General features: G+C 45.9%; 1 protein-coding gene across 1 annotated transcript; it reads right to left on the minus strand.

The window, feature by feature from the left end:
• Positions 1-9739: 9739 nt before the first annotated feature.
• Positions 9740-13276, minus strand: RNF228 (ring finger protein 228). Its single transcript, XM_081051722.1, has one exon. It carries the CDS (start codon positions 12417-12419, stop codon positions 11415-11417), a length of 1005 nt encoding a protein of 334 aa, XP_080907848.1. The 5' UTR covers positions 12420-13276; the 3' UTR covers positions 9740-11414.
• Between the last annotated feature and the right edge of the window lie 11129 nt (positions 13277-24405).

Raw genomic sequence — 24405 nt, forward strand, 5'->3', positions numbered from 1 at the left:
GGCTTGTCCTCCAGATGTGTCCCCAGAGCCAATCACAGTACTACACACATGGCCTGTCATTTATTCCACACACACTTATTGAGCTTCTACTAAGTGCTATTCCAAGTGCTGGGGCTACACTAGTGATTGAAACAGACCAAAGTTTTCCTTCTGGCAGAGCTGATGTTGCAGAAAACAACCACAAAGAATATACATGCAACCTGTCAGGAGATTGGCTGTAGGAGGAGGCTCAGCCCTGGACAGGCTAGAAGTCCTTGGTGGGAGGAAGAATTGGGAGAAGGCAGCTATGGAACTGGGTGGGGTGGGGGTGGTGTGTTGCTATTTCAGCCCGGGGGGAAGTCTGGGCAAGCTCAGCCAGGTAGCTTACAGAAGACAAGGGAAGGCAGGAAGGAGCATTTGGTGAAGGAAGAAAAAAGGGTGGGGGGTAACGGAGAAAGTGAAGGAACTGTGTTGTTGTTCAGCCACACTTTAGTGGGTAACGACTGTGCGCTGCTGCCCATTCTGAATTCTGGCAAATTGGGGCAGGGCCTGAGCAGCCTAACCTGCAGATGTGCTCCATCTGGAAAGAAGCAGCTCTTGGGTCTCCACATCCCTTGGATGTTTCCTGCTGTCCTATTTCTGAAGATGCTTCCTTCAGACTACAGAAAGGGTAACGGGGGACTGAGTCTGACAGAGAACTGGTGGAAGCTTCCTGGAGGCAATCCCTTTCTCCTCCTCTATAAGGCAGATGTCACTCTTGGAGGTCAGGGGGTTGGGACTTCCTTGTCTCCTCTCTTCTTGTGTTGATGGCTCAAAAATCCAGCGTAGGCTTGGGGGCCTTCATCTTGGGGGGTGACTCTCCCATTATCCTCACATTGCATTTTTATTTAAGAGAAAATGAAGGCTCAGCTTCTTGGTGTCTAGGCCTCCCACTCACCTGGACTTGTCAGTTCCATTCTCCCCAAAAGAGCAAATTCCTTCCAGGCAGGGGGAATGCTGGGTAAGCTAGCAGTGCCTAGCTCCACACTGTGGGGGGGGTGTGTGTGTGTGTGTGTCTCTCCTGAGTGATTCCCTGCAGCTGCCACCACCTCCAGGGGAAGGGAAGAGGAAGGACTTTTCCAGAGGAGCCCAAGATCCTAGAGAAGCAGTCATCAGTGCCCAGCTGGTAGTCTTGTCAGATAAATAGAAAAGAAACCAGCAGGGCCGTCCAAGACAGAATGACTTCACAAGGCCTCACAAATTATTAGTAATATAAAGGCTTTGAAAACACCTTTCCCTGTGGAGATCTGAGACCAAGGGACGCAACAGATGAGTGGAGGCAACGGGACATACCTGCAGTGGGGGCCTGCAAAGAGGGCACAGCTGTCTGAGGACAGTATGCAGGATTTGCTCAGCCAAAGGGAGCAGTTCTTACTTGTTACAAAAACTACTGATAAAACAACACTTTACAAAAAGACTTTGGAGCTACTTAGCAGAGGAAAAAAAAACAGAAACCGGGTGGCTGTAGCAGAGGTAAGAAGGCTCCTGTGAAAGGGGAGTCCCCACAGGATCTCCACATCTAAGTTCTCTACCTCCAAAGCAGGTTCTTAGACAGCCCAGGCTGTCCTGTCACAGCGTCATGTGAGGGGGTCATATGAATCACCCCTGTAATCAAACCAAGCATCTCTTGTCCCTCAGAGCAGGTCACATTTCCAAAGGAGGGACAGGGGCTTATATACTCCTGCTCTGATTGGTGGGGAAGCCCCAGTTTCAGAAATGAAAACTGTGTGGTTTCACTGGGGGGATGATGACCCAGGCAGGCAGGAGCCAGACCCTGAGGCATTTAGGAACAGAGTGGCAGGTCACCCTGGGAGAGAGAAATCAAAGAAGCTTTCTGAGCTTGATAAGGAAGGCAGTATTATCATAATGGAAGGTTTTAGACAGAAAAAAATTAAAAGAGATGGGGTTGGGGAAGAGATGGGGGGGGGAGGATGGTCAGATAATGAAGAAACACCATGACTAAAATATTTCTGATAAAATGAATCCTAATTGATGTCAGTCAGTTAAGGTGGGTTCATACTAGACAAAAATGAATGACTCTTTCTGATTTGAAGGACATATTTGCACTGAGAGAAGTTTTCTGAATTCCCATTTCATTGTTCTAGAATATGCGGACATGGAGGAGATACTTGTATATTAGGGGATAATAGAACCTAGGGGGTTGAGACGAAGAAAAGGACATTAGGAAGGAAAATACAATAGTATGTGCCAGATATGTCACATACACCTTACTTAGTATTGACATAAGAATATTGCCATTTGGTTTGCTTCCAATGTTTTCAAATTCATTTATGTTAAAAAGGTGAAATAGAAGTTCGGTTTTGCCAGCTTACACATTGCAGAAGTGCAAGGTGATGGGAGAAAGGGTGAATATGAATCAACTCAACACTTGGAACAAACCCTTTTAAAGTAGCAGTTATGGAATGCGGGATGGGGGTGAGGGTATCAGGGAAAGAGATGCCCGATCCTATGCCTACTACCACAGGCTGCTAATCCATCCCTCCCACTACCTGTTCCAGCCTCTCTCCCAGGAACCAAACTACGCTTTCCAGAAGACTTCTCTGAGGATATGTCCAGTGTCCTGGGGTTGGCAGCATGAGAGCTCAGAGGGCCTGGTGGTCCTTGGGCCAGCTGCTTGGGTTCCCCGTTGTGAATAGGTGAGGCTATCTTGGGAAAACTGGGGAAACTCGTTATGTGGTGACAACAGTACTTAATGATGTTGGTATATTACCATAATTATGTAATAGTAATATATTATACAATTACATATTACTGTACTTTAGAGTTACTATAGTATTACAATAGTATATTGCTATTATATAATGTGTTATATATTATATATTATTAGTAGTAATTGCATATATTTAGTGAGCGCTTTGTAGGTGCTGGCATTGTTCTCAGCACCTTACATAGATTAATTTACTTCTCAAAAACAGCCAGATTATATCTATTAGGCTGGTGCAAAAGTAATTGCGGTTTAACAAGGTTTAAAAAAATGCAAAAACCCCAATTACTTTTGCACCAACCTAATAGTTTATATGAGAATAAGGGGGCACAGGGAGGTTAATTAACATGCCCTAGTCATACAGCTGGGGAAGCTGCAGAGCTAGGATTTAAACCCAGGACAAAGTTATGCTGCCAGTCCTGTCGAGTTGGAAAGCCCTAGTTTCTACCATTCAGAGCTGCCTAAATACTTTACCTCTCTTTGCTTGTCTTGTTCTGATTGTAAATACATTTCAACACAAGTTACCTTTAATGCTTCTCGAATCTGTTTAATCTCTATTGAAAATAATTTTGGAATTTTACTCCACCTCAGTCTCCTTTTAAAACATCCAATGTTATCATCCCCCTTTAAAATTTTTGCTTATTTTAAATAACCCTTTTCCTGACTCTCAGGGAGAATTTATTAGCCTCTGTTTCCCTGCCTAGAAGAAGCTGAGACGCGTGAGCGTGTGGCATCCATCCGCCTCTAATGCGGGCGGGACGCGCGGCAGAAAGCTGCTGGATGTTCGCAGGAAGAACCCAAGGCTGCCAGTCTTCCTGGGGCTCAGCGCGGGAGTGTCGGGAACGGGCTCTGCGGCGGCTTCCTGAGGTCCTCCTAGGCGCCGGCCGGGGGGCCCACCTCGCGCCCTGCAAGCGCCCTGCTGTGGTGGAAGGTCTGGGGTACGACGCAGGCGGGGCCCCTGCCCGGCGACTGCCAGGAATTTACAACGGGATACCCCAAGACTCCCAAAGTGTCCCTTCTTGTCCACGTCGCTCTGACCCGCCCTCTGACCACCGCAGGGTTTGTCAGGACACACTGCAGGTTTGAAAGTCGTGGGGGAGAGGGGCACACGGGCGGGGGCGGGTTCTCGGAACCCCGTGGGGCTGGGATTAGAACCCAGCGGGCGGCGACAGCACCGGAGAAAGGAGGGAAGAAACCAACGCGACCCCGCACCCTGCTCAGGCTGCCGCAGCCACCTCCCGCCACGTCTCTTTTCTGCTCAACCAGGTATTTGGGGCTTCTCTGCTACTTTTCGGCCTAGGTGTGAACGCGTAGCTTTGGGCCGTGCGCTGGGAGGGGCCCGTGGGCATCGGATCATAACCAACACACACTTCGTGTCCTGAAATGGGGTGCGGGGAATCGCGCAACCCCGAGAGCTGCGGCTGAAGACCAGCTTCCGTACAAACACAAAACAAACCAAACAAGCTACGCGGTGATGTTGGGTACCTGGGTTGGCAAGATCCGGTGCCAGCTGGTGCCTCCACGCCCCTCTGCGCGACACGTGAGCTTGTGACAGAGTCCTTTGCCTTCAATTTCTTCTCCCCCCGCTCCTGCCCTTCCGGCTCGTTGGGGCTGCGACGAGGACACGGAGGGGACTAGCCTGTCCTCTCGGGCGGCCTCCGGTCCTGTGGCACAGCCCCAATCCGTGGACTCGGGACCGCCCCCGGGAACCTGTCGCGGTGGCTGCCCCCGGTGGTCCTCACGTGTGAGTAGGGTCAGCAGTCAACGGCCCGTTCGACCCCATTTTTCTCCTGACGGTCTTTAGGTTCAGTTTGGAGCTACTATGAGCGTCCTCTTCCAAAAGGAGAGAAATCAGGGCATTCCCCCTCCGCCCACCCCGCCTCCACTGATAGCCGACAGCTGGATCTCAGCGCAAATCCATCTACACCTGGATCTAGAGCGAGGAGTTAATTTGCACGCGGAAGGGCTATTCAGAAGCGTCTTTGAAAAAATTTAATAGCTCTCCTAGCGAATATTTTAAAACACGACACTGCGCGCTAGATATTCTCGCTTGTCCACACCTGTTGGCAACCAGCAGATTCCCCTACAGCTCCCCTACAGCGGGCGAGATTTTGTTAATTTAACCTTGAGACTTTCCTGATTATCCACATATTGCACCCTCAAATTTCCACACTGTCACTGAATTTTGATGACTCACAGGGACTTGGAAAGCACCTATTTCTAAGGGGCAAGAGGAGCGCGCAGAAACGCTTGCAATGCAGGGAGGGCAGCAGTCACCTCACTTACCCTAGGAAAAGATCACAGCTCTCCAAACCCGGATACAAATATTTACTTAACTTTGTTGGCAATGCAGTCAACAGGAGTGTGTGTGTGTATATGTGTGTATGTGTGTGTGTGTGTGTGTGTGTGTGAGAGAGAGAGAGAGAGACAGAGACAGAGACAGAGACAAAGAGAAAATGTGTCAGAGACCAGAAAAACGATTAAATAGTTATCCAAATTACGGCCACTTCCAAAGTGCAAGCATTGGTTCATGATCTCCCAATAGCTAAGAAACTTGGCTGCGTTTAGTTCATTAAAGTGAGATTAGGGAGAGCGTTGCATTTTAATAAATACGCGGTGAAATACAATGGCTTTCAAATCTTGCTGCACAGTAGAATCACCTGGGGCACCTTTAAAAAATAGTGATGCGTCTCCTCTCTCCTCCCCACTCCCCTCACCAGACCAATTAAATATTAGTTTCTGGGGGCTGGATGCGTGCTTCCACGGTTTTTTTTAAAAAGCTTTCCAGATAACTCTAATTTGCGGCAAGCGTTGAGAACTTCCGCTAAGGCCCTCATGAGGAAATAATTTTGCTGTGTCTAAATGTAGTAAGAAATGGGCTTTAGGGATAAATGGTTGGCCTTTGAAAACTTGGTTCCAAATTTTCTTTCCAAGCAATAACTGTCTACTTTTTGTTTCTCATTTGGAGATACTGCTTCTCCAAAACTACAAGTCAGGTACAATTGTTCTCTATCAGTCAAGTTTGACTACAACATATTTTGAAAAGCACACACAGTAGAATATAAATCATATAAATGCATTACTTCTATATGATGGAGAGTATTCACTGTTGTGTTGGTAAAAGATAGATGAGTTCACCATATAGTACCATAATTCTTGAAATAATAGCTGTTAAACAAGTGTTCTGTCCTTGTAATGATTAGACACTTTCTCTTCTGTTTATTTTGTGATGAGTTTTTGTCATATTAGGAGCTAGGAGAACTTTTTCGCATATTGTCTTTACCCTCTTCCCACTGCAACATATCCCCCACTTCCATCCCACGGAGATGTGATATTTCTAAGCCAAAGGTAATTCCATTTTATATGCAGAGACATTTTTTTTTCCAAAAAGGAAGTGTGTGCATTCTCCTTGCGCTACCAGGAATATTCTTGGAAATTGGACATTGAACAGTCTTACTTCCCCAAATGTATTTTATCATCAAGAATAATTATAAATCTATACATACTTTTTTTTGGCGTATTTTAGTTTTGGTGAGAGAACAGGAACCTCAAGTTTTTCATAAAGACAATGCTGATGGTATATATTACAAAGCTTTTTGCACAATCAAAAGACATCAAGCAAAAGGGAAATGAAATCTTTCTCACTTTTTTCATTCATATATTAATATCTCTTACCACCAACTTCCAACTAAAATCTGGCTAGAGTCATTTCTAACTCTCATTTCATAAATAGTTACTGTAGTAAATATTAGATATTCCTCAAACTTACACTCTAACATATACAATAAAAACATATTTCAAAGGAAGAAATGTAAATGCATACTTGGAAAGGATGCAGTTCATTGACCATGTCATGAATTTAATCATCTTTGTTTCATAGCAGAAATTTAAAATATAAATGTTAGCTAATGGGAAATAAATGATTAAAGAGGATATGAGTGGGATCATAAAATAATGGGGGAGGGGCCGGCCCGGTGGCTCAGGCGGTTGGAGCTCCATGCTCCTGACTCCGAAGGCTGCCGGTTCGATTCCCACATGGGCCAGTGGGCTCTCAACCACAAGGTTGCCGGTTCAACTCCTCGAGTCCCGCAAGGGATGGTGGGCAGCACCCCCTGCAACTAACAACAGGCAACTGGACCTGGAGCTGAGCTGCGCCCTCCACAACTAAGACTGAAAGGACAACAACTTGAAGCTGAATGGCACCCTCCACAATTAATATTGAAAGGACAACAACCTTCCTTGGAAAAAAGTCCTGGAAGTACACACTGTTTCCCAATAATGTCCTGTTCTCCTTCCCCAATAAAATATTTAAAAAAAAAAAATAAAATAAAATAAAATAAAATAATGGGGGATTGTTCATTTATCAGTTATCAAGACTGTAAATTTAGCAAATCTATGAAGGATAATTTATTTAAAATGGCAAAGGTGGAAGTATTAACAAAACAGGGAGTAATAAAAACTGAGAAATTTAATAGACCTTGTTCTCAATGCTGTGGGAAATTTCACTGCAATGTAAGCTTGTTCTAATTACGCAGATGATGCTAGCTTTGGAGGGGATGGTGCAGACATATTCACATAGGCAGGAAACTGAAAGGAGTCATATCCTGAAATCTCACCATGCAGAAATGATGGGAAATGGAGGCCAAATGTCCTTTAGTCTCTCCAATGGTCCCTGTCACTGAATATAATGCAGTGAGAGTTTCACCATGATAGTACTGACTTTTCTCAAAACTCAAAGGGCTTTTCAGGTATATTTTTTCACCATTCACAAATACTTATGAAGTGGGGAAAAGGAACTATTTACCTGAATCATCCAGGATTTCAGGAGCTACTGAGCGGGGCAGTGTGAGTGAAGGGAGCCAAGTTGCTTAACAGTGAGTCCACGGTTTCGCATTCAGCCAACTCAAGAGAATATTTATGGGCCACTTACTGCATATGTGCTGAGAACTGGCTAAGGCTTTGTGGATGGAGTGGGTGAGAAGACAAGGTTCCTGTTTTTTCTACATTTTGGTTGCAGATTGAGATAAAGCATGTCACACATAAATAAGTATAGACAGTAATAACTGTTAGGAAAAAAATAAAACTTCAATAGATAACCATGTGGGATAGAATGGTCAGAGCAAACGTCTCTGGGGAGGTGATATTAGACCTTTAGAGACCTGAATGAAAACAAGGCCATAGATCCACATCAGGCTTTAGTTTCCAAAGCATTTCACCCATAGACTCTCTTGTGTGTGGAAATCCTTCCACCCACCCCACAAGGTAAGCAGAACTGATACTTTTTTGTTTTTATTTAATTTAGTGGGGTGACATTGGTTAGTAAAATTATACTGGTTTCAGGACTGATACTTTTTGTTCTCATTTTATAGATGAGGAGCTTAAAGCTCAAAGAGGCTAAGTGACTGGCCAAGATCTTTCCAAGTAAGGAGAGAGCCAGCATTCAGACTCACACTTCCTGGGTGTAGTTACTGATCTTTAGATCCCCAAAACTCAATGTTCTTTCTGGATGTGGACACTGTTCACCAAATCATATTGCATTCAGAGGTCAAGTATGTATTCCATCACCTACAGGTGAGGTTTTTTTTTTCCACTTGAAATTTAGGCTCTAGAAGCATGACACTAACTCTAGCCTTCAGCCCCAGAACCTGGGCAGAATCCGGGCCATCGGGACTATGACTTCTTGAGCAGATGTTTCAGGCTGAGCAGGTCTGGCTTTTTGCAGTGTCTTTACTAGTAGTTCACATTCATGAGCTGGAGATGTGTCCAGAATTGAAACAAGCTCTTCCAAGAAGATGAGAATTTCCATGGGAAGGGGGTAAAGCACACCACTGTCACCAGAAAACCACCAGAAAACTCATTGATCATTTCAACAATTACTTCCCAAACACCTGCTTTGTGTAAGGTACTGGCATGCCAGGACTTTCCACATGATGTAGGTAGAACTGATTAAATCCCATCTGCAGAATAGGGGGACACCAGAATACCAGAAAAACACTAGAAACCAGACAAATGCTTCCATCACCCCATCCTGCCACTTAATTACTGAAAAAGAAGTCAGTAATGAGCAACAAAACAAAGTCAGTCAAGGGGAGAAAAATCTCTCCATGTTTGGGTGCTTGGCTACTAATTGTATCTGTTTGATATTAAAGTATTCTAACAAATTTCTCACTGCAAGAAATTTAATGTGTAATCCATGAAAGTAGCAAAATGTGGCTTGTATTGTGACTGAGATAATTCAAATATGTCTTTCTCATTTATGAGGAATAATTTAGTGTATAGCATTGATGTATCATCCTCTGTGAAACATAAATAAACTCTATAAGAAGCAAACCGGTCCCCAAGTAACTTTAGATAGACTTCCAGGTTTCCAATTTAAGGGAATGAAATAACAAATGTGTGTGCACACATGTACTTGTATACATGGTTACATCCACAAAGCCAAGTTCTGAATACACACACACATACACATACACACATGTAGACGCACTTGTACAACTAAACAGTTGTGAATGCAAAAAGAATCTCAGCATTGGAGGTAAAAAAAAGATAAAAAACGAATATAGAAGTAACATAAGTTGCCTGATGGAGGTATAAATTAAAACCAATCTCTGAAATGTGATTCTTAATATTAGGAACCTGAAAACATATTTCAGAAACTGAGAACAAAATCTGACAACAGAGTTTAGTGGCTATTACAGTAGTGGATAGGTAAGCCACTTCTCTCCAGAATACAACAGATCTCACTGGACTTTCAGCCTTGTTAAACCCTAGAAATAATTCCTGGAAATACCTATGTACCTTCCCATGTGTGAGTTAGTTCTCTCTCAGCCCCATTCAAAATGTGGAATTAGGATTGAGATGGGGATGTGTATTTCAGGGAGAGAAGTATTGCAGAAATAACTTGGAGCAATTTCCTCGTGAAATAAATTTCATGAAAGTTGGTTTTTGTATAAATGCTTCTTGTCTTTATTAAGACAATGCAGACATAAAGCACATCATATTGCAATCCCCAAATCTCAACCATATCACCTATACCAATCAATGGCCAATAAATGACTGCACTCTATGATCGATACAAATGCTCCATTCAAGTTCAGTTACTAGAATAGTATCAGCATATCATGCAGACAGCTTGCATAAATACATGAGGAATCAGAACATACCCTCAGTAGCTTCTGTAATGTTTAGGCATGAAAACGGTCTTATTCCCAATTTCAAAAGATGGAATAAAGAATGTTTTCATATAAAACACATTTGGAACAGTTGGTTTTCTTTTCTTTAAAAAGGCAACTAATCAACCTGCAATACACACTTGCCATTCATCTTTTAAGTTACAAAACCAGGTAGCCATGTAATATTTTTCATCTAATGTGACTGGATGTGAACATTTCTGTGATTTCCAATATCAAAGAGCTAAATTCAAAATAATATTTTTTCTGATAAGTGTAATAATATTTGTAATCAAAGGAAGAAAAATGGTCAGTTTAGTCTTTGGGCACTATTTTCTATTTTATCAGATAATTGAAAGTCATTGGTTATGTCACAGTACAAAAATCTTGAATCAACCACCAACACTAGTTTATTTGAGGCTAATTTCGAAATGTGGACTGGAGGTATGGAAGAAATGTTACTGCTTATCAAACACTGTTTCTGGAAGTTTTAATGCACACCATTTCCAGATTTACATAGTCTTAAATAAATTATTTAAAAAATGAAATTAAGAAAAAAAGGCAAGGGAAGCCTACAGTTTATATTCTGCGTGAATAGCTTTTAGTATCTTCCAGGTGGGGGCAACAGTAAGTCAGTTTTGAGAAGAGAAGGGAGAACCGGCTCTTGCAGCTCCCTGAGTCCAGTTACAGAGGAGGAAATGACTTCCTAGTAGTAACGCCGTGAATAAAACAACCATGAGTTCCCAGGAGCCCAGTTTCCAGGACTTTGGGGGCTCCGAGCGGCTGTGGGTAGCAAGGTCCACGGTCCAGGACGCCCAGCTACCTGTCCGCTTTGCTCACCACCGGTGTGCGCACGCGCGCTGCGCACCTGCCGGATAGCGCCCAGTCGCGGGCGGTTGGTACGTCCAGCCGCGGGTACCAGCCGCCGGGGTCCCGCCCGCGCCGTGCCCGGGGGGAGTGAACACTCCTCTCAGCGCTCCAGCTCATTCACTTTCCAGGACCGCCGGGAAGCAGGGAATCCTTTCTCCCGTGTCCATCGCATTCATTCTTCCTCTGGACAATTCAAGTCCATTCACAACTGCTGCAGACGTGTGCGGCGCGCACAGGTACCCTTAAACTCCAAAGTCAAGAGATCCAGAAAACCTGCAGGGCGGCGGGGGTCCCACTCCCCTTTCCGCCTCTCTTTGCAAACCCTCGGACCCCGGGGGGGACCGCTGAGCTCTCTGGCGAGGATGAGGGTGATGCCTGAAGCAGAGGTTGAGCTTGCTCAGCCGGGGAGGTGAACGCCCCTCCCAGCATCCCCGCCTCCTCCATTTCCCAGCGTGGAGAAGGCGAGGCGGGGAAAAGCCGAGAGGCGCCAGACCCAGGCCCCGCAGCGGCGGGGAGACCAGGGGGGGGCGCAGGGAGGCGGCGGAGAAGCTCGAGCTCGCGGAGCCAGAGGCCCCCTCCTGTCGAGCCTCGCGGGGCTGGAGGTGCGGGAGGGAGGCCCGGCGTGCGGCCAGCTACCTGTCGCTCCTCCGCGCGCCGCTCGCCGCCGCCGCCCGCGCCCTCGGGCCGCCCCCGCCGCCGCCGCCCCCGGTCGAGCCGGCGGCCGCGCCGTCGGGCCGGTACTTGAGCCAGCAGATAATCCAAGTGATGACGACCGAGAAGAGCGCCAGAATGCTGGCCACCGACAGGCAGATGGGCCCCACGGGCGAGGGCGACCCGGCCGCCGGCGCCGCGCCAGGGGGCGCCCCGCCGCCGGGAGGCCCCCCGCCGGCTCCACCGCCGTAGTGGTTGACAAAGATGAGGCCGGTGAAGAGCAGCACCACCATGGAGAGGAAGGAGAAGACCACGCACACGCAGCCGGCGGTGAGCGCCGCGCGCTTGCAGTTCTGGCAGCTCTCGTAGGCGGCCGGGGCGCGCAGGCCGGCGCCGGCGCGTGGCCCCGGGGCTGCCTCCCGCGCGGGTAGCGGCGGGGCCGGGGCCGGAGCGGGCGGCGGGGCCGCGGCCGGCGCGGGGCGGCGCGCGGGCAGCGGCGGGAGGCGGTCTTGCGGCAGCGGGTCGTGCGCCGCTCGCAGGGCCAGCGGGAAGGCCTCGGCGAGTTTGGTGTTGTTGGGCAGGCCGTGCACGCGGCCGTCGGGCAGCGGCGTGCGGTGGCGGCACACCGGGCACGCGATGGCGCCGGGAGGGCCCTGCCAGGGCGGCGGGCGCGGCGAGCGCTCAGGCGCGGCGGGGGCGGCGGCGCGGAGCTGGAGCTGGCTCAGGCACTCCTGGCAAAAGGTGTGCAAGCACGCCAGCAGCTTGGGCGCGCGCCGGTCCGCGTCGAAGTAGTTGTAGCAGATTTTGCACTCGTAGTCCTCCAGCGGAGGGAGGCCAGGGACCATCACCGCTGCGCCGGGGGCTCCCGGGGCTCCGTGGTCCCGGGCTCCCGCGGCAGCGTTCCCGGCTCCTGTCGAACTCCGGGTGCTGCTCGTTGGGCTCCGCTCGCCGCCTCCACGGCCGCTGTCGCTCGCGGGCGCTGCCATGGCATGATGCGCCCCTCATCGGGGGCAAGGCGAGGCGCCTTCCTCCCCCTCCGCCGCCGCGTCGGCCTCCCGGCTTCTGGCTGCTGTTGCCGGGCGGGGGAGGCACCGCCAGCTGGGCCAGGCGGGGGCGCAGCGGCCACCGCCTTCCCCCAACGCCCCCAAGATGCAGGTGCCTAGGGCCCTCCCAGCCGCTGCCTCCTCTCTGCCGTCCCCCGGGAGCCTCTCTCTGCAGCTCTAACGGCCGCTTTGGATATCGGTTTTGTTGGAATTGGGAGTTGAGGGCGGGTGTGGGGTGGGGCTGTGCTGGAACGGGATTTGGGGTGCGGCTGCTGAAGGATGTGGCGCCTGTGCAGCACACCTTCCCCCCCACACACACGGGGACGCGGTGGGAAACCTGGCCCTGCTTCTCCCTTTCTCCCTCTTGGGCGCCTCCTCTCCCCTTATCTTAGGCATTCCCCGTGTTTCCTCCTGGGTCTGGGGCTGAGGCCCTGGCGAAGCCTCCTCTCCCCCCACCAGCCAGAGCTCACCGGTGACGTAATGCGGACCCGCTCAGGGAGGGGAAGCAGCTGCCTCCGTGGCGGCGTCAGCGGCGGCTCCTGTCCCTTAAAATAATGATCTCATTTCTCCGTCCAAGGGCGAGAGCCAGCCATCACCAGCCATCTACACTTTCCGCTTTTACTAGCAAAACCCAGGCAGCCCTGCAGCCTTCTTCTCAGGGTGGAAGCTGAAGGCTGGCATTTTCCTTTCACCACTGGGAGGAAATTTTGGAGCTGAGCAGTACCTTTTTTCCTCCAGAAGTATTGCTTCCTGAGATTTAAGGAGACACAGAGACAGATTCAGCCAGGTCGTGCCGGTGTCCTAACGCGGACCGCAGGCAATGGAGGTAGCTATTTGCTTGGTGCACAGGCAGCTACAGCGGCCGAGAAGGGGAACGTCGTTGTCAAACGGACTTACAGAATGTCACAGTCCAGCCTACGCCTGGACCCTGGCACCACTCACGTCCTTCCTCCGCGTGAGCTTTTAACACACAAATGTGAAGAGCTGAAAACTTCATGAGTAGCACGGGACAGACCTTCCTGATTTTATTAAAACTGATAGAGGCCAATTTGAGCAGGTTAGCAAGAAGTAGCACTTCCTGAAGGACCCCTCAGTAGAAGACAGGAGTGATGGGTTTTGGAAACCGTCTGAGGGATGATGTGAAGATATTCCTCACCAGAAAGTTCTGTTCCTCTGTTTCTCCAGGTTGGACCTCACCCTATGAAGCCAGAGGCCTCCTTGCCAACAAGGAAGCAGAAGAGGATGGTTCTCTGGGGTCCCATGAGATGGAAATGTTCCCACTTCCTCTGGATTCTCTGCAGAAGACAGCAGGGATGCCCTAGGGAATATTTGGGAAGAATGAATGGGAAACAAGCTGAAGGAAAAGAAAGACACCAATAAACCACCAATGTACAGGCAAGAAGAGGAATTGTCATAAATAACTACTACATTTCTATGACATTTGAAAATAAATTTATTTTTTATTCTACTAGGATAGTGAAAGTGATAGATGTCTTAAGTCTGAGGGGCCTTAGGTAAAGGTCATTAACAACCACTAGCTTTCCATTTCAAATTTTATAAAATGTGAGGGTGATCGCTTTTCATTTTTTTTTAAGTATATCAGTTTGTGTTGGGGTCTGTGCTGAGCATAGGGCAGGGTGATGGGACATCGGGAGAAGGCCCTAGTCTGGCCTTCAAATATTATAAAGCTACACAAACCTACCTACAGTGGAGGAAGTTCGGTGCTTGTCCTTCTCTTTCCCTCCTTGAGACGTGTGATTGTGAAGAGCCTGGAACTGTGGATTTCATGCATAGTCTTAACCTGGGTTCTTCGACGTTAAGCTTTGATTTTCCCCGTGCTGAGAAGAGAGACATAATGGTGATGTTGGAAAAAAATTAAAAACAGGGCAATGGGAGAAGAGATGCTCATGAACGGAGGGCCTAATGTGCATTTATGTTTTTGTCCTTCCCAGTTCCTAGGACATGTGCAACCTTGCCGCTAACAGAGAATGACAAAGAATTCTGAAGGTCTGCATGTTTGCATAGGGCCCACGTTTGGACAAATATTTACGATTTTGAGTTTCACTCTATCATGCGTTCTCACCATTGAAAGAAAGAACGAATTGAGCATGGGGCTACACCAGGGTTTTCCACCTCAGCACTATTGACATTCTGAGCTGGATAATTCTTGTGCGTACTATTCTGCGCATTGTCAGATGGTTAGCAATATCCCTGGCCACTACCTACTTGATGTTAGCAGCAACCCTCTCCCCCTGGTGACAACCAAAAATGTCCCCTGGGGCAAAATCACTACTGGTTGAGCATCACACCTCTACACTAAAGTCACAGATTTGGTTAAAGTGAAACCAAAAGCAGCAACATCTCCTGACTCTTAACTACCGTATTTGCCGGCGTATAAGACGATTTTTTGGCCCCGAAAAATATGCCTCCAAGTGGGGGGGTCGTCTTATACGCCAGGTACACTTCAGATAGACTGCCCATAGTGCTTGCCCCGTGCCATAGTGGCCTCCCGATGCCCGCCCACTTCATTCCACATACCGTTCAGGCATCAGCAGCGCTGCTGGGTGTATGCTCGGCTGTTATGCGATTTTGCTGTTACGCGATTTTACCACACTCGCAAAATCGCACACAGCCGAGCATACACCCAGTATGATAGCGCAAAATCGAGAATCGCGATACCATACTGGGTGTATGGTCGGCTGTGTGCGATTTTGCGAGTGTGGTAAATTCGGGTTACCGTATATTTCTTTACATATGCATTGAAGATTCGTGATTTTGCGCTATCATGGTGCCTGTTAGAATGTTGAAGAGCTCGCACTTGCGCACTAGTGAGGTCCCAGGGAGATGCTGATGCAAGGGTGGACCAGACTGCTATAGTGACAGGGCGGGCAAACAGGGAGCAGGGACCAATCAAATCAGGCTTTGTATACAGCCAACAGCCAACCACAATACTGCACCATTGTACAGTACAGCATAGAAAATGTCGACCAGTCAAACCCCTATCATCCCTATCATGGCACCAGCCAAAAGAAAGAAGTATGATGCAAATTTTAAACTGAAAGTTATTTGGTGTGTGGAAGGTGTGCGGAAGAGGGGGTAGTCTTATACGGCGAGTATATAACAAACTCTGTATTTTGAGTGGAAATGTTAGGGGGTCGTCTTATACGCCCAGTCGTCTTATACGCCGGCAAATACGGTAGTACAGCAAAGACAGCATTACCAGTGAAAGTAATTAGTTACTAGACCAGCATTTCTCCTGTAGATTACAGTACCTGAGATACACAGCACCCTCTCTGAGGGGTCCAGGTATAGTTTTTGTAGATAATGCATTCTGTTGATGGTGTCACAGAAAACTGCCAGAATTTGGTTAACGGTGCTGGAATTTCTGTTTGGATAGTTTTTTTAGGGGAGCCCAGCATCTCCAATTATTTTATATCCCAAGGCCAGTCACTTATTTTTAGGACTCATAAATATATGTCATGTGGGGTTTCCATCAGTGCCATGAGGAGCCATTCCAGAAGAGTGTACATTTGTGTGACACAGGGCACAGGTGTGACCCTAATGGACCAGAGGGCCCAGTGCTCACAGTGTCACCTATAGCAGTAGTGGTGGCAATTAGGTTTTCACTACGGTGAAAGAGGTGTTGATAGAGACCTCTGTCAGAAGCAAGGAACTCAACATTCTGTTGTTCACAGCAGGAACTGAACTGGCTTTGCAAGAATCCTGCTCATGCCTTGAATGTATTAGACACTCGGTCTCTGCTCAATTGTTTTCTTTTTGAGGACCCAGGTACATGGGAGACAGCAATAGTCTCAGGTCATCTTTTGTGTACATTTCCTCCATCGACCATCTAAAGAGAGAGGATATTTTAGTTTTAGGGTTGAGTGTCCTGAGTTCACATGCTAGGTCTGCTCCTCACCCTCTGTGTAACATTAGATGTGCAACTTAGATGCTCTGTGCCTCAGTTTCCCAAACTGTAAAATGGGGAAGAGTAGTTTCCGTGTAAGTCCATTATGAGGACTGAACAAGTTGTGCTCATAACACGTACAGAAGAGTCCTGACTCCTGTTAATGCTCATTACTATTTATGTCAGGGGTTTCTATTCCTGATCTCAATAATCCTCAAGAGCACCATGTCAGAGAGGCCCAGAGGGGTCGTGTAACTAGCCCAAGGTGACACAGCCAGCAGTGACAGAGTGGTCTAACTGTTCCATCATTGCAAAGATAAAAAATACAGGTAGCATCTCAGTCAGAGACACCAGGAGGAGGCCTGACCTATGAATCTAACGCGCATTATTCATCTGTCAGCTGTAATGAGCCCTGTATAAAATATGAGGCCAAAGTGAAATCGCACTGGCAATATTGGAAGAATAGATATATAGGCAGATAAAGCCACTCAGAAGCAAGTAACAAATGAGTCAATCAAACAGTTGACATTTTAAAAATAGGAACTGGCTTGGTTCAATTCGACATTTATTCAGGTCCTATTCTGGAAGGCATTACTGCTGTGTGATAAGATACCTGGCTTCCAGAAACCAAGCGTTTAAAAGAGGATATTAAATATGTAAGTGTGCAAAATGCGGAGGCAGCATGAGGCAGGTTTGTGGTCCAAGGACAAGGTCTGGTGGGAATAGGGAGAAGAGACAAGTTATTTCTGTTGGGGGAAGTTTCTGCAGACTCATGGCCAGTGAATTGGGGATTTAAGAAGATACAGAGAGAAAGACATTCAAGGCAGCAGTAGGAAAAAGCAGGTGTGTTGAGGGCATGGCAAGTGGCCTGCTTCAGAGAGAGCATGCGGTGTGTAAGATGCTGTCCCAGGAAGCCGGGAGGCCATGCTAGCAGGGCTGCTGTGCTTAATTCTGTAGACGGCTGGCTGTTCCACCTCTGCATGGCATGCGTGCCCGCGGTGGACTCAGCTTCCGAGTGGGGGGTTGGCTAGAGTTGGAATTTACCATCAAGAGGGAGACATATCAATTAAGAGGTTGCTTTAGGAGCTAGATCTCCTTGCTATATACTGAAAAGATAAAATTTTTAAAAGAATTAATGTGCTCCTTTAGGGCCACAAGTTCTCTTCCCTCGTGGAGAGGCAGTGTGGGCTACTGTTAAGAACAGACGCTCTGCTGCCTGTGCCACTTACTAGCCATGCAATCCTGGACAAGGTGTTTAATCTCTCCATGCCTCGGTTTTCTCTCCATGCCTCGGTTTTCTCGGTTTTCTAAAATTGGAGTCGTGTCTACTTCATAAGGTGGTTGTGCAGTTAAAGTGGGTTAGCATATATTAAGCTTCAAACAGTGCCTGGTGCATGGTAAGTGTCTTAAAGATGTAAAAAAAGAAAGAAAAAAGAAGAGAAAAAAGAAAGCTACCCAGACAGGCCCAAATTGCGTATTCTATCGAAATTAGTTCTTTATTGCTAAATAAAAATAATTCAGAACAAAACCTATCTTGACCAGGGGATTAAAGTTAACAAATAGTGACACGTCAAATAGTGAATGCATTCACCCTTGATATGATGTGTTCAGAATGGCACTCTTGGTGATATTCCTCTCCAAAACTCATAACCCCAGTCTTATCATGGCAAAAACATTCAACAAATCACAATAGAGGGACATTGTACAAAATACCTGACCAGTACTCCTCAAAACTGTCAAAGTCATCAAATACAGGAAAGTCTGAGAAACTGCCATAGCCAATAGGACCCTAAAGAGACTGGATGACTAAATGTGAGGTGATACCCTAGATAGGATATGAGAATAACAACAACAAAAGGGCATTAGGTAAAAACTAAGGAAATCTGAAGAGAGCGTGGACTTTTGTGAATAGTCATGTATCAATATTGGTTCCCTAGCTATGAAAATGTGGCATATAGGAATGAAAGATGTTTGTAACAGGAAAATGGGTGTGGAGTTTATGGGAACTCTGCTATCTGTGCAATTTTTCTGTAAATCTAGAACTACAATTTTTCTGTAAATCTAAAATAAAAAGTTTATTTTTAAAAATGTGGTCAATTTATGGGGAATTGCAATCACAAGACCACTAAAATTCCTTGGGATTAAGATATATCTGATCACTCTGTCTCACTTCAAATAAGATCCATTAAGTAGCTTTGGAAAACCTTTTAAGGAAACATTTGACTTAGTATTTACTGCATTAGGGGATCTTACTCCTTATTACAATGTGCAGATAATAGTAATTTTTCAATATGTGTAGAAATAGTGCAACTACCTTAAAGAAAGTTCAGAAAAGAATTTTAAAATCACCCTGTAAGCCAATGCTTCAGCATAGCTATTACCATAATTGATTTATTCTTATAGGTATATGTTTTTATATAGTTGTTAAAATAATACACGTATGTTGCTTCACTTTAATTTGAATTATTCATTCAAATTACTATTTATGGTGACGGCTACGTGCCAGTGTTTTTTGAGGTTGGTGATAGAAACCAGAGAGTGAACCTAACAGACAAAATTCTTGCCCTCATGGAGCTTGTATTCTAGTATATGTGTATGTGTGTGTGTGAGATAGACAACAAACAGATAAGTGAATATATAATATGATAGGAGGTGAAAAGGACTATGTGTAGACCATTTAAAGGATTTTTGATTTTCAGTTAGAGCGAGATGAGAAGCCATCGAAGTGTTTTGAGCAGAATCTGATTTTAGTTCCAAAAGAATCACTGTAGCTGCTATGTGAAGAATAGCTTAGAGGGGACAAGTTTAGAAGCAGGTAACCTGGATAGGTGGCTCCGGTTAACAAACCAGAGAGAGAAGGTGCCTTGGCTTGGGTGAGACTTCTTGGAGATTTACTGGTGTGCGGAGCGAGGGAGAGAGATCAGTTGCCAAGGCTTTTTTCCTGAATCCAAAAACGCCAGCTTACACTTTTTTTTTTTTTACTCAATAGCAATCATTAATAAATACATAATAAGCATTTTTCCATGTTATTATTGTTTTAATTTTTATTGGGGAGTAGTGTGTTTATCCAGGACCCATCAGCTCCAAGTAGTTGTGCTTCAATCTAGTTGTGGAGGGCACAGCTCACTGGCCCATGTGGGAATCGAACCGGCAATCCTGTTGTTCAGAGCTCGTGCTGTAACCAACTGAGCCATCCAGCTGCCCAATATCAATAATTTTTATAACCAGGACATTCTTCATTGCATTGCGTAAATATCACATCAGTGACACTTTCCCTGACCACCCATTCTAAAATTGCAACCTCCTCCCCACTTCCAGTCCCTCTTACCCTGCTGTGTTTTATTCTATAGCTGCATTATTGGTGGGGCCTGGTGCAAATTGAAAATGTGGAGTCCTTGTTAAAAAATTAAGAATTTCAAGAAAGTTTCTGGGAGAGCATTAAAGCAAGTGTGAGGCCCTTCTGAGTGCAGGGCCCTGTCGAAAGCCCCTGACGCCAGCCTTGCATACACATGCCATATGTTTAGTTAACTTACTCGTTTCCTATCTATCCCTCCTCATACTCATGTAAGTCTATGGACAGTAGGGATTTTTGAGTTTTGTTCCCTGCCAGATCCCCTAGAATAGTACTTAACATATATTAGACAATCAATAATTTTTTTTTATAGATTTTATTGGGGAAGGGAACAGGACTATATTGGGAAACAGTGTGTATTTCCAGGACTTTTTCCAAGTCAAGTTGTTGTCCTTTCAATCTTAGTTGTGGAGGGCACAGCTCAGCTACAAGTTGCTGTTGTTAGTTGAAGGGGGGAAAGCCCACCATCCCTTGTGAGAGTCAAACCTGCAACCTTATGGTTGAGAGGACGCACTCCAACCAACTGAGCCATCCGGGAGCTCAGTGGCAGCTCAGCTCAAGGTGCTGTGTTCAATCTTAGTTGCAGGGGGCGCAGCCCGCCATCCCTTGCGGGAGTCGAGGAATGAAACCGGCAACCTTGTGGTTGAGAGCCCACTGGCCCACATGGGAATCAAATTGGCAGCCTTCGGCATTAGGAGCACGGAGCTCCAACCACCTGAGCCACCGGGCCGGCCCCTCAATAATTTTTGAATAAATTATTTTGAATGACTGATTAACATTTTATCCATTTATTCTACCATAATTCTCTTAAGCATTCTTCCATTAATGGATATTTGGGTAGACTATTTTGCTGCTATAGATCACGTGGCAATTAAACTCATCATATCATCTTTCCCATATTTTGGATTAGTTCTCTAAGATTGGTTCTCAGAAGTGGAATTTTTGTAGGCTGTTGTCCTCAAGAACTGTAATCGGCAAAATATTATTGCCTGGATGTCTTTACATTCTATTAAGCTTAGGACGTACTTAGGAACACATTTTACCTCCAAGAAAATGCTTTTATTCTGTTAACATTCATGTTTATAAAGGAATCCTTTTTTTAATAATTTTTTTTTCTCGTCAAGAATTTCGTGTGAAGTATTGAAACCATTTCTTTTCCTATTGCTTGTTTTAATTTTGTTTCATTGAGATATCAGGAAGGAAAGAATAATTCGGTCATTGTCGTAATGAACGCATCCCAGTTCCTTATATGTTTTCTTGGACTTTGGTTGTTTCTATACCCTGTTACTACTTAGTGTTTCACTGCTCTAACTGTAGTTTATACAAGAAACTACATGCTTTCTGTGCTCCCCAGGGACTCTTGGGAGTTGCTTTGGAAAATTTTCAGCTCTCTGTAAGTGTAATCACTAGAGGTACCCACCAAAAAAGAAAAGCCAGAGGCGCCAGTGGCTGGTAATCCTTTGCATTTGTCATTACTTATGTGAACCTGTGGAGTGTTTAATGGCCCAGAGCGTCCACCAGCTGGCAGATTGATTGGTATTATGGTTGTTTTTTGGGGTCAGCTGGCAGTCACCAAGGCCTGTCTAGTATCTACATCCCAAACCTAAACAGAATTGAGTCTCAACAAGAGGGGAGTTAGGTAAGAGTGTCACAAACTCTTATGTCTTAAAATGTGTTTTTTTATAAGAAAGTTGAAAAATCGCATTTCTGCTCCTTAAATTCACAGATCTTCACAGCAGAATTTTGCAATTCCTTTGTTTTTCTAAACCCATTTTACGATGAAGGTGCTCTCATAGAACATAAAGGCCCAAATTGCTTACCCAGGGCCACGGGATAAATTTAGGTAAAATCAAAAGCTGTATTCCTTTTGAGGGTTCTAGTGGGAAATCCATTTCCTTGCCTTTTCCAGCTTCTAGAGGCTGCCTGCATTCCCGGGCTGGTGACCACACCATTCCAAGCTCATCTCCTTTCATTGACTCTGACCCTCCTGTTTCCCTCTTGTAAGGACCCTGTGATTACACTGGGCCCACTAGATAATCCAGGATACTCTCCCCATCTCAAGATCTATAACTTAATCATATCTGCAAAGTCCTTTTTGCAGGTGTATGAAGTAAAGTATTCATAGGTTCTTGGGATTAAAAGGTAGACATCTTTCGGGGCCATTACTCTCTTGAACACATAAGCTCTGCAGCCCCAACAAGGCTGCTCACAGTTGGTGACTGGCACCTGGGTTGCAGCTGCCCCACTTAGCTGCAAAGGGGCTGAGAGGATCAGTATCTCCCAATCCTTTATGGCCCACCAATGGACACCAGCTGGAAAACATTATCATAAAATGTATAATCATGTAAAAGCAGATTTCTTGCCAGCCCTTGCATTTATTTTCCTGAGAACTTTCTGCTGCATCCAGTCTCCTTTGCTGCCTGGAGTACTGAGGAAATAACACCCCTAGGAGCAGGCTTCAAGCAAGCACTAATGGGAGTGTGTGCGTACACCAGCTCTCTCACCCCTCCAGCGGAGGTATTCTGAGGTGTGTGCTTTCTCTCTGCTCTCAGATTCCCCAGCAGAATTTAGCTCCAGACACACAGGGGTAGCTGGCTCGACAGGGCACCCTTTATTGGCTGTCTTCCCTTCCTTGTTTCCCGTTCCTATTCCCCTACTGGTGTTTCCTTGGGATCACCTGTTATCTCGGGGTCTGCTTCTGGGGGAATACAAGTTAAAATCTGGGGAAATGCTTTGAAAGGAAAGGGGAGCAGGAAAAGAATGTTCAGACACATTTACAAAAGCTTTTCTCGTTGAACCCCTCTTGAAGTAAAACCTGAGGGGAAGGTGATAAGTAACCCATAGATCTATTTCAGGGGATCCCAGGGTATGAAGTTTGTGTCTCCCTTTCAGTGTGTGTCCTGGGTGATGAAGCAAAAAAGGGTTAATAACAGTGAGCCTGAAGGGGGACTGCCCAGCCCTACATCCCCTCCCCAGGAACCGCCCAGGCTCATCCCCTAGAAATAAATCAAGATGTCCAAACACTCCTAAAAAGATGGACGTGAGAGCAGAAGCCATGGCAGCACATTAGGTGCACCAGGGACCAATATGGGACGAGGGTCACCTGAGCAGAGGCCAGCAAGGACCCCCCTCGTCGCTCCATCCCACCTCCCACCTCTGCCGCCTTTGAACTCAGATGCCATTGACAGTGAAAGGAAGCAAGAGGAAGAAGGTCACAATCCTGAACTGACTGAGCAGTCCTCTCTCCCCACCCCAACAAAAAAGGTAGTTTTTACACTGGAAGAGAAGTGACTGAATTGTTAGCAAAATTAAGTTTGTTGTTTTGCTGTTATTCCAGAACAATGGGGGTGGAGCTTGTAAATCAGAAGCATAAAACATTGCATGCATGTCCAGTTAACTTTGACTTTGCCAGGCAAAGGGTATCAAATGATAGGAGGGGGGAAGAAACTGTTTGAGAATTGAGCTTACAGCTGAGGAACATATAAACCATAATCTCTCTTTTTTTTTTCCATATTTGTATTCATCCTTTGTCTTTTCCCCCCGAGAATTGCTCATTTGCGTCCTATATTTATTTTTCTTTTTTTTCTTTTTTTTAAATTTATTTATTAGTTTCAGATGTACAAGACAAGGTAATACTTAGACGTTCATCATTTAAACCATAATCTCTTGAGTGGTTCCGTTCCCCAAGGTTAAGATGAAGCAATTTTAGCCTCATAGACTTTCGCAGGTGAGAAGAAGCCCCGCCTCCAAGACCTGCATCTCTTTGAAACTTTGAAGATCTGAGCAACAAAAAGCTTCACAGATCATGAATAGATGAGAAGCAGGTATTTAAAGCCACTGCAGAGGAAGCTCCTGTGTTTCCATTCTGCTCATACAGCATGAATCGACAATCTCCTGTGTATTCTATTCACCTGCCCTGATCCACTCATTCCAGGCCGACTCAGATGTCTGGAATGAAAAGAGTAGGGCTATGGGCTCTGATGCCTCAGCAGCACCTGAAGGTAAAGGACAGAATGACTCCGTAGGACATGCACTGGGCAGTGAGCTCTGAGAGGCTTGACTTCCCTCCCTGTTTCCTCAGGTGACACCTGGGTGCTCTTCCCCTGTTAGTTCTTCCTTAAGTTTGTAAGGAAGACTGAGAGGAAGAAAAGAGCAGAGAAACACAATGAACAAAAGACCCGAATTCAAGATCATTTTCTCCAAAGCCTCAAAACTAAGTGAGACCTTCCAAACAGTGAGCATTATTAGTGCTATTTTTGTAAGAATAATAATTTTGAGATTAACATTTTCAAATATCACAAAAGTGAGGAACTAGTATAATGAACATCTGAATTCCTATCATCCAGCTTCAACAATTTTCATACTATATTGCGGCAATCTTACTCCTTCAATCCCCCCACTTTTAAAATGTATTTATTTATATATATTTATTTTTGCTGGAGTATATTAAAGCATATTCAAGATATCCCACACTTTCTCCTATAACACTTCAGCATACATTTATAGTAGATAAGAACTTTTTTCACAACCCCACTATTATTATAACAAACAACATCAGCAGGAAATCCTTCATATCACCTAATAACAAGTTCTGGGGCTCCATCCCACCTGTCTGACTCCTTACTCTTCTGTCTCCCTTCTTCCTGCAGACCCCTCCCAGACGGGGATAG

This window comes from Rhinolophus hipposideros (assembly GCF_964194185.1).
Source record: "Rhinolophus hipposideros genome assembly, chromosome: 6".
Classification (NCBI taxonomy): Eukaryota; Metazoa; Chordata; class Mammalia; order Chiroptera; family Rhinolophidae; genus Rhinolophus; species Rhinolophus hipposideros.